Source organism: Auxenochlorella protothecoides (genome assembly GCF_000733215.1).
Source record: "Auxenochlorella protothecoides strain 0710 unplaced genomic scaffold scaffold106, whole genome shotgun sequence".
Taxonomy (NCBI): Eukaryota; Viridiplantae; Chlorophyta; class Trebouxiophyceae; order Chlorellales; family Chlorellaceae; genus Auxenochlorella; species Auxenochlorella protothecoides.
In genome coordinates, this window is record NW_011934139.1 from 96,056 (window position 1) to 106,072 (window position 10,017).

The 10,017-nt window shown below is 66.1% G+C and overlaps 3 protein-coding genes across 3 annotated transcripts in view; 1 reads left to right on the forward strand and 2 right to left on the reverse strand.

Annotated features, from left to right (window-relative positions):
- Positions 1–70: 70 nt before the first annotated feature.
- F751_0435 (Serine/threonine-protein kinase D) lies at positions 71–3,054 on the reverse strand (the record flags this gene model as incomplete). The annotated part of the gene is made up of 7 exons (XM_011397619.1): positions 71–510; positions 707–900; positions 1,109–1,277; positions 1,608–2,280; positions 2,470–2,664; positions 2,803–2,888; positions 2,946–3,054. The coding sequence occupies 7 exons, from the start codon at positions 3,052–3,054 to the stop codon at positions 71–73; spliced, it is 1,866 nt and encodes a 621-aa protein (XP_011395921.1).
- A 936-nt stretch (positions 3,055–3,990) lies between these two features.
- Positions 3,991–6,953, forward strand: F751_0436 (Tetratricopeptide repeat protein 1; the record flags this gene model as incomplete). The annotated part of the gene is made up of 6 exons (XM_011397620.1): positions 3,991–4,235; positions 4,394–4,562; positions 4,693–4,961; positions 5,153–5,309; positions 5,553–6,504; positions 6,757–6,953. The coding sequence occupies 6 exons, from the start codon at positions 3,991–3,993 to the stop codon at positions 6,951–6,953; spliced, it is 1,989 nt and encodes a 662-aa protein (XP_011395922.1).
- A 469-nt stretch (positions 6,954–7,422) lies between these two features.
- Positions 7,423–10,017, reverse strand: part of F751_0437 (Aminopeptidase N) — a gene marked incomplete at both ends in the record, with an annotated part of 5,347 nt that continues 2,752 nt past the window's right edge. Inside the window, 6 exons of the mRNA XM_011397621.1 lie at positions 7,423–7,572; positions 7,724–7,788; positions 8,041–8,265; positions 8,422–8,767; positions 9,011–9,118; positions 9,247–10,009. Coding sequence (XP_011395923.1) covers positions 7,423–7,572; positions 7,724–7,788; positions 8,041–8,265; positions 8,422–8,767; positions 9,011–9,118; positions 9,247–10,009 — 1,657 coding nt within the window. The remainder of the gene's footprint in view (positions 7,573–7,723; positions 7,789–8,040; positions 8,266–8,421; positions 8,768–9,010; positions 9,119–9,246; positions 10,010–10,017) is intronic.

The window sequence follows — 10,017 nt, forward strand, 5'->3', positions numbered from 1 at the left end:
CTTTATAGGGGAAAAGGCGAATTGTGCAAGCTATATCATCGTTCAAGGGGTTCCAAGACAACCCCCCGCATCACTCATCGTCCAGCACGTCAAAGTCGACGTCGATGGTGCCAGTGGGACTCACTCGTGGGCCGAGGTCCTTGCCGAAGCGCCTCGCCGCACGGCCGGCGGCCTCAGCCTCGCCCCGCGCGCGCCGGGCCCCCTCCTCCGCGCCGCGCTGAGCCTGGCGGGCGGCGCGCTGTGCACGCTGGGCCTCACGCTGCGCCCTGTCCTCGACATCCACCAGGAAGGAGCGGCCCTGGTTGAAGGTGGAGCTCAGGTCCTCCGAGAAGGTGGCCATCCGCTCCTCCATGTCTGCCATCCAGCCCCGCCTGCCCCGCGGCCGGGGCTCCGGCAGCGGCTCCTCCCCCCGCAGCTCCCGATTGGCCGCCAGGTGGGTGTTGATCAGCCGCGACAGCCATTCCTGCTCCTCCAGCCCCAGGCCCTCACCCAGGACCACCTTGCGTGTGCCTGGAAATTTAGGATTGTGTAATGAAGGGTGGGGGGGTTATAGACGAGGGTCTCCAAATTTGACAAATGTTAACCTACGCAGACAAAATTGACGGCCGGGAGCAGGAGCATCATCTCCCACCGAAAACACGCTCCCTATGAACAGAGCCTGCCCGCCACCCCACCCCCCCCACACACAGAATTCATCACCGCCCACCTTCCTGGAGGACGAGCTGGGTCTGGGGCTGACCATTCACGTACCCCGCCACCACCAGGCCGGCGCGGGAGAGGTCGCTGGAGCGTCCGCCCACCTCTTTGACGCCGGAGCCGTCCCACTGAGGCTGGCCACCGCGGAACAGGGCCAGCTGCTGCTTGACATTCCACTTCTTCAGCCCTATCTGGAGCCGCTCTCTGTTGAGGGTTGGGTGGTGAGGAAGACGAGGGGATGCGGCTCTCCGTGGTTTCATCAGGAAGCCAGAGGTTGAGAGGGATTCCGGGTGGCACAGCGGCTTTAACTCGTGAGAAAGGCGTTCGAGAGGGTATGCGACACTAGGACCTGGCATGCGCTGACACAGACAGTCTTCTCAAAAAAACACCTCGTGGCTCCACCCCCGCCCACCTGAGGAACTGGCCGGCCAGGGCCGCTCTGGAGAGTTTCAATCCTGCCGCCCAGAAGGGCAGGGAGAAGAGGGCGAAGAGGATGCCGCCTCCCGCCAACGCGCTCACCGTCCAGAAAGCCACAAACGCGTTCCAGGCCAAAGCAAAGGCGGCGCTGGGCAGCGAGTCGCCTGCATGAGAGGTGGAGGGTGTGTGGGAGGTGGGTGAGGGTTTGAGATTGGGGGCAAGCATCGGCAGTGGCAGGGCCAGGCCATCGGCCAAGTCTTGTGGGCAGACTCGTGCAGCAGCGGCATGTCGCGCCACAAACTCTGCAAGGCGGTGACCTTCCCGTTGCTGCTGGACCCCATACACCTTGAGTTCCCATGGCTGTCCTGTGGGCTCCGCGCAGTCAGCTGACGCCCCCAGGCACACCAGGCCGCCTGAGCCGAGACAGCCCCGACCATAAAGTCCCATCACACACAGACACACACCCTTCCACCCCCTCGTCATGCTCCACCCACCAGAGAACCCGGGCGGCGGGATGTCGATCTCCAGGCGCGGCCCGCGGCGCGTGACCTGGACCCTGCTGCCCGCTGGCCGCCCGGCCTCGGCGTCGTCCCGCTTCCGCGCCCCCACCGCGCGCGCCCGTCCGCCCTCCAGGATCTCCTGCGCCTCCTCCACGCTCAGCCGGTCCTCGGCCATGGGCTCCAGCAGGCCCTCCACCAGCGCGCGCAGGCGCGGCGACATGGCGGTGGCGCGCGTGCTGACGCGCATGCGGTCGGACGCCACGGGCGCGCGCCCCGTCAGCAGGAAGAGCAGCGTGGCGCCCAGGCCGTACAGGTCGGAGGCGGGGGAGGCACCCCCCGCAAACTGCTCCGGGGCCATGAAGCCATAGGTGCCCACCACCGTGCTGCCGGGGAGGAAGCCCGACCCTAGGCCGTCGCTATCCTCCCCCGCCCCCGCGGCGACGGCCTGCACGCCTCCGAAATCCACCAGGGACAAGCGGCCATCTGCGTCCCCACGCTGCGCGACGATGTTGGAGGGGCTGACGTCGCGATGCACCACGGCAGGGCGGCGGTCGGCGAGGTAGGCCAGCACCGCCAGCACCTCTCGCGCGACGCGCAACACCTGCTCCTCGCTGGGGGACCAGCCACTGCGCACCAGCTCCGCCAGCGACTTGCCCGGCGCCAGCTCCTGTGGTTTTGTGGGGGGTGGAAAAGGGGATGATGAGGTGGAGCCGCGGAGCCTGGGAGGAGAGGAGCGGCAGGCCCCCCGGGTACGATGCAGCAATCCAGCAGGGTCATCGCGAATCTATAAGAGGCCCTGGATCCTCACGCAAGAGCCCCAACATGAAGGCGCCTCAGCGACAGCGTGACCACCCACTTGGATGAGCAGGAAGCGGCGGTCGTCGGGCGTGTCCTCCTCGCAGTATCCCAGGTACTGGGGGATCCCGGGGTGACGCAGGCCCTTTAGCGCGGCGGCCTCCCTCTCAAACAGGTCCAGCTGTTTCCAGGAGCGCAGGGAGCGCAGGGACAACGCCTTCACCGCCACCTCCTTCTGGGTCTCCAGATCCTTGCACTGTAGTTGGTGCATGGGATGGAGGGAAGCAGGGTAGGTGACTGGGCACCCTGGGAGTCGTGCGCTCTGGGCAGCGGGCACAGCCAGCATCCCTGCAGCTGCTTCCTCACCATGCACGACCATTCATCAAGCACCGACCTTGTACGTGATGCCGCTGGAGCCAGAGCCCAGCGTCTCCAGGATCTCATACTTTCCATTGGCGAGGAGCCCTCCAACAGGGAGCTCTGTGATGGCGAGCGGGGTGCAGCTGTGATCCCTGGGGGCAAATTCTGTATGCATACCCCTCGTCAGGATAACTGATCGGCGCAGCTCTCGCTGCATCATGCCCACCTTGAACCAACTTGGGTCTGAAAGCGGTCTCAGGTTTCTCTGTGCTCTCCGCACGGACATAAGGCAGCCTCCGATTGTCTGTCGATAATGTAAAATGTCAGTTTTATTCCACCAAACAGCTCCTATGAAAGCCCTCTGCACTTCACCTCGCAACTCGATGCCCACCCGTAGCACTCACAAAGTGATCCACCGAGGTGTAGGCGGGGTCTTGCGTGACGCCCCTTCAGCGCACCAAAGGCTGTATATGAGTAGTTTGAATATTAGATGTGTCAGCTAATGGAAATATTGAAGAGGATATGGGGCTGCACGTCCCACCCATTGATGTCTAATGCACATACCTGTGGCCTGGAAGGGTCGAAAGCATGCATTGGCAGGACATGCAGCCAAGCCCTGCTGCACAGCCATGTCGCCCTGTTGATGAGGTGTGGAGATCACTGTGTCAGAATAAGAGTGCCTTCCAACTCAGCGTCTGAGCGCATGTCCACGGTGGCCGGCCCCCCTGGGGGGGCAAGACCTTTGCGTGTCCTGGTGGTGGAAAGCCCCGGAAGGATATCAGGGCGGGAGAGACCGACGGGGCTTATCCGGACTGCCCTTGCCACCAACGAGCACTCCAGCACCGACAGGGACCTGTTCAACCATAGCCATTTTTGTTTTTGGTGCCTTTTATATCCCAGGGCTACTTTTGGTGCCTTGGATTGCTGTCACCTCCCGGCACGTGAGGCTCGGACGCACAGTAGCTGCCAGTGCCACATTGCGAACATGGGCAAGAAGACACGGAGCACCCCGACTTCACCGGTTGCCGCACCTCAGGTGGATGGATGCGGCATGCATGGGATGATGGGGGCCTTGGGACCCGGACAGCTCTCTGTGGTCCGATGCTGACGAGGGAGCTCTGCCGGCACAGCGTTGCCTGGTGTGTGGCCTGGCCGATGCGCCCATCCATCGGATGCGTGCTCGTATTCGTTCTAGTATATCATTCATTCCATATGAGCATTGATGTGTCCGCGCACGCCTCGCCTCCATGGCTCCGTGCGGCCAAGTTGCACCCCATTGCCCTGCCTCCAGGAGGAGGCAGCCTCCCTGGCCTCCCTGAAGGACGAAGCCAACATCGCCTTTGCTAAGCGGGAGTACGATCATGCCCTGGCAACCTGGGACCGCGCCCTGAAGCTGGCGCCTTCGGGCAGCACCGATGCGGCGCTGCTGCATTCCAACAAGGCTGCCTGCCACATGATCAACAAGCGGTGAGGATGAGGTTCGGGGCAGCACCATTCCTGTTGGACATCATGTATCGTCCGCACGTCCCTGCCCTCATCGTCTGAAATGCTGGGCCTTGCATGCGAGTCTCCCGGCTACGCCAACTGCCAGAATGCGCCCCCCCATCCCTCCGCCTTCTGTGCAGCTTCAAAGAGGCTGTGAATGAGTGCTCCACAGCCCTGGAGCTGCAGCCCTCCTTCTTCAAGGCCCTGGTGCGGCGCGGCAAGGCCTACGAGCAGATGGGCCAGCTGAAGAATGCGCTGACGGATCTACAGCGTGCCAACAAGCTGGATGCCGCCACCCAAGAGAGCAAGGTGGGGAGGGAGTGGAGGGATTTTTGGATACCAAAATTGTCCGAGAGATCATCTCAGAAGTATGGCGAGGATGGGGTTCTGCCATTGCCTGCGCAGAGCTCCACTCTGTCCCTCCTCCCCCGACTTGCAGGAAGCAGAGCAGCGGTTGAGGGACGCCGTGGCCGGCAAGAAGCCATCCGGCTTGGGCAACGGCCTGGGCCCCCGCCGCACAGGCGGAGCGGCGGGCTCGGGCAAGGCCCCCGCCCCCTCTCGCCAGATCGTCTTCCCGGCCAAGCTGTCTTTCGAGGATGACGTGCGCGCCCTGCAGCTGGTCCCCGGAGTCACGTATCTGGAGCTGATCGAGCATGTCCGCCAGCTCTTCCCCGCGGCCAGCCCCTTTGTGCTCAAATACCTGGACAAGTGAGCGTGGTTGGTGGCCATTGTGAGAGTGTAGGGGCGGGGAGGCAGTCGGTATGCGTGGTCCGCTGCATCTGTGTGGCCCATGCTTGAGCAGGGAGGCTGACAGTTGTCGCGCACTGTTGCTCTGTCACGACCGGCCCCCCCCCCCTTCCCTGATATCCCTGCTCAATGTCCACCCCTCCCTGCTCCAGGGAGGGTGACCTGGTCACCATCGGCTCCCGTAACGACGTCCAGAGGGCCATGCAGGAGGCGGTGGAGACCGCGTCCCGCTCATCTGGGAACCGCGGCCCCGTCACCCAGGCATCCCTGGCGCCCATACGCCTGCAGGTCGTCCGCGTCTCCAGCGAGGTGTGTGGAGGGGCGCCGGGGGTTTTTCATGCGCCTTAAGAAGTTTTGGCGCGGATGTTTGGGGATTGGCTAGGTGGGGGGAGGTGTTTTGCTCCGGCACACAGCAGTAGTGTCGTAGTGTTCTGGGCGGAGATCCCTCGTTCCATCTTTGATCAGCGATGGCGTGGCACCCCACAGCACAGCACACTGACGCATCGGTATCCTTCTCACACCCCGAACACCCCTCCCCACCCACACACCCAGGACCAAGTGCCCAAGGTGCCAGAGGACGAGCTGGCGTACGTGCAGCAGATGCTGGCGCAGCTGCAGAAGGCGCAGGCGGCGCGCGGCGGCGCGGCCGAGCCCGAGGCCGCGGAGCCCGAGGCCGGCCCCGTGCAGGTGGACGAGTGGATCCTGTCCTTTGTGGACCTTCTGAAGGAGCACTGCGGCATCGATCCCGACCGCCCCCTGGAGGCGTCGGAGGTGGGCAACGACAAGCTGCAGGCCGCCTTCCAGGAGATGATGGAGGGCGACCCCAAGGCCGACACCCTGCTGGACGCGGCGCTGGAGAAGTTCGAGGACCAGGTCTGCTTCGGCATGTACAACCAGGCCACGGTGCACCAGTACCGTGCGGAGTTTGCCATGTACCGCGCCGCGCGCGCGGGCGAGCCCGCCTCCAGCGTGGCGGAGGAGGTGGAGCGCCACCTGGCACGCGCCGAAGCCAAGCACGCCGAGGCGCTGGAGTACAAGCCCACCTTCCTGGACGGGTACCTGGGGCAGTCCAGCGTGGCCCAGAGCCGCGCCAAGCTGGCGGCAGACTACCTGCTGGAGCCGGTGCGGCCGCGCGAGGACCTCAAGGACGCCGCCGAGCGCGCCGCTGCGGAGGAGGCGGCCAACCGCGCCGCGCAGGCCAAGGCGTTTCAGCGCGTGAGTGCCGAGTCGGCGCAGGCCGCGGAGGCCTTCATGGACGCCAGCTACGCGCTGATCGGGGCCGCCATCGACCACATGTCGGAGGAGGAGCGGGGGAAGGAGGTGAAGCCGATGCGGCCCACTGCGGAGCAGACGCCTGGCGACCCGGAGTCGGAAATGCCGGTTAAGGCCTCCCTCCTCATCAACCTGGGCAACGCGCACTACGAGCACTCCATCCTGCGCGCCGCGGGAGGGCTGGACTGGAGGCCGCTGGTGGAGAAAGCCGCCGCCAAGTTCCGAGAAGCTGGTGAGGGAGTTGTCTGGGGGACGAGGGGAGGTTGGGGGGAAGAAGGGAGGTTGGGGGAAGAAGGGAGGTTGGGGGGAAGAAGGGAGAGTGGGCCAGGCATGGTCAAGCGGGATGATGTCTATAATGAAAGTGTCGAGATGCTGGCCATGTACCTCCTCCTTTCGCCATTTGGGAGGACCAACTTCTTCTTGCTGATCTCTTGCCCTGAATCCCCAGCTCATAGGCACTCGCCCTCTTTCACCCCCCTTGCAGGTGCGCACCAGGTGGACATCCGCAATGCGCTCAAGGGCCACCCGTTGTCCGAGGAGCTGGCGGACTTGATAGGGCCCGAGCCGGAGGAGCCGGAGGTGTCCCAGGATGCACCCACGGAGGAGAGCACCACCGCGCCCAAGGGTCTGCCCGCGCTGCCGAGCAAGTCGAAGAAGAAGGAGGCCGAGGCGGCGGCCTGATCGGAGCGGCGCCTGCGCTGTGCCTCAGGCGCGCACATTGCCTGCCGGGCGCACGGCCCGTCCCCTTTCGGCCGCTGCAGCCGCTGGTGATGAGGCTCAGTCTGTGTTGCCAGAGTGGCACCGAATCGCACCCCAGTTGTCTGTTGAGTCAAAGCTGCAATGCAGGAGCCCGACTTGTGTGGGCAGCCGGGATGTTGATGCTTTGGAGAGCAGGGAGGGGCCCAAATGGGTTGTCAGTGTCAATTGCCCTCTGGAGCAGGGGCCCATCCTTCTTCCAGAATGCTCGACGTTTTCGACAAAGGAAGCCAAGGGTTCCTGACAAACGGCATACTTGCAGGGGCAGCATGCACGAGCAGAGATGCCTGGCCATGGGTGCCTGCAGCAGGTCTGCCGGAGTGGACAAGGCTTTCGATGTCATGAAGCAGCGCCAGGCCTCGCCTCGCAGCAGCGATCCTCGCTCGCCTCGACCTCAGGGCAGGGCCTTGGTCACGATCTCGTACACATTGGCAGAGATGCCGTTGGCAGAGGCCATGCGGCGCAGGGCGGCGGTCATCAGAGCGCCACGCTCGGCATCGTAGTTACGCCAGCTGTTGAAGACACCCACCATCCGTGCGGCCACCTGGCAGGGTGAGGGGGGAATTGTATGGGGGTTTGGCATTGCGAACGCAAGGCTAGTGATGCTGGCACGCACTTCTGGGGCAGGGGTGATGCTGAACAGCACACAAACGTTCCTTTGCCAGTCAGAGCGTCAAACCCATATCTCCCCGCACCTGGTGGTTGATCTGGTCGATCTGCAGCACCGAGTCAGCCATGAACTCGTACCCCGAGCCGTCGGCTGCGGAAATGGCAAGGTTGTGGGGAGGATGGACGTGAGGCCACCGCTTTGATGGGCTCAAACGGAGCACAGAGGCAGTGCGGGAAGTCTGCCACTCCCCTGTCATCCAGGATCGGACCCACACAGGAATGGTGTGGCGGTCTGCGGCCTCGCCCAATCATGGTGTGGGTGACCACACCATGAATCGCACGGCACGGTGGAAACCCCAACTCCCCACCTCCCCAAAACTACCCCTCATCATCACCCCCTCACCTGCGTGGAAATTGACGGGGGAGCGCGCAAAGGCCAGGAAGAGGGAGTAGCAGGTGTTGGGGTTGGACAGCTTGACCGCCTCGTGCTGCATCAGGGTCCGCACCGCCGCCGTGTTGCCCGGCAGGTTGCTGGCCGCCTGCATGGCGATCCACTTGAGCAGGACCAGCGGCTCGTGCTTCCACTTGGCGTAAAAGGCGTCCAGCGCCTCCTGCCGCACCTTGCCCCCTGGAGGAGCGGGGGGAGGGATGGAGGGATGCACATCACCGACGCGCTGCCCCGGTGCCGCTCCACGACGAGGAAGGCTCTGTTCGTGCCCTGCCCACGTGGTGAAGCGCGCGACCCCCCCCCTCCCACACCAATGCCCCACATCCAAGGCCTCACCGATGCGGTCGAGGGCGGCCAGGGCGGCGGCCTCGTCGGTCATGTTGGTGGCCGCCCGGAAGCGCGCCAGCAGGTCCTGCGTCACGCCCTCGCCCCCCAGCCGCGCCAGGGCGCCCAGCGCGGCGTTCTTCAGCGCGCGCCGCGCGCAGGCCCCCGCCTCAAACTCGTACGGCGCGCCGGGCGGGTCGGAGTTGTCGCGCGCCGCGCGCTCCAGCTCGGGCCGCAGCGCCGCCGCCAGCGCCCGCGCAGCCGCCTCGCGGACGTGGTGCAGGAGCAGGGGGTCGGCGCCCGGCACCTCCGGCACCAGCTCCGCCAGGTCCGGCAGCGCCAGCGCGTGCGCCTTGAACTGGCCGTCCAGGCGGGGGTCGGCCAGCAGCGCGCGCAGCGCGTCGGCCAGCCCCGCGTCGGCCTCCCCCGCGGCGCGCGCGGCGCGGGCCTCCGCGCCGTCGCCCGCGCCGTCGGCGACGGCGGCGCCGTACCGCTCCAGCACCAGGGCGGTGCCGAGGCGCTGCGCCGCCTCCCAGCGGTTGAAGGCGTCGGCGTCGTGGGCGAGGAGGAAGAGCAGGTCCTCGCGGCTCTGCCCGCGCACCGTCAGGCGCACCGGCGCGGAGAAGCCGCGCAGGACGCTGGGCACGGGGCGCGCCGGGACGCGCTCAAACACCCAGGTCTGACGCTGGTGCTCCAGGCGCAGCACCGCCTCGGAGCCGCCGGCGGGGTCGGGGCCGGGCCCGGAGCGCAGGTGCAGGGGCTGCTGGGCGCCGTCGGCGCCCAGCAGCCCAAGGCGGATGGGGATGAGGAGCGGCGGCGGGGAGTCGCCCTGTTCACCTGCCTGAGCATCGCCTGCCCTGCCGTCGTCACCCCCCCCTCCCTGGCCGTCAGCACGGGCGGCGCCTGCGTCGCGGTCACCGTCAGCGTCCCGGCCCCCGCGTCGTGCTCGACCCCGACCTCCACGCGCGGCGTGCCGGCGCGCGCGTACCAGCCCTCCAGCCCCCCCAGGTCGGCGCCGCTGGCGTCGGCCATGGCGGCGCGGAAGTCGTCGCAGGTCACCGCGCCGCCGTCGTGGCGCGCAAAGTAGAGGTCCAGCCCCGCGCGGAAGCCGGCGCGGCCCAGCAGCGCCTCGTACAGGCGCACCACCTCCGCGCCCTTCTCGTACACGGTGGCGGTGTAGAAGTTGTCCATCTTGATCACCGAGTCGGGGCGGATGGCGTGCGCCAGCGGGCCCGCGTCCTCGGGGAACTGCGCCGCGCGCAGGCGGGCCACGTCCTCCACGCGCTTGACGCCGCGCGAGTTCAGGTCGGCGGAGAACTCCTGGTCGCGGTACACGGTGAGCCCCTCCTTCAGCGTCAGCTGGAACCAGTCGCGGCAGGTCACGCGGTTCCCCGTCCAGTTGTGGAAGTACTCGTGCCCGACGACGCCCTCGATGCGCCCAAAGTCCGCGTCGGTGGCGGTGTCGGGCGTGGCCAGCACCAGGCGCGAGTTGAACAGGTTCAGGCTCTTGTTCTCCATGGCGCCCATGTTGAAGTCGTCCACCGCCACGATGTTGAACAGGTCCAGGTCGTACTCCAGCCCAAAAGTCTCCTCGTCCCACCTGGGGAT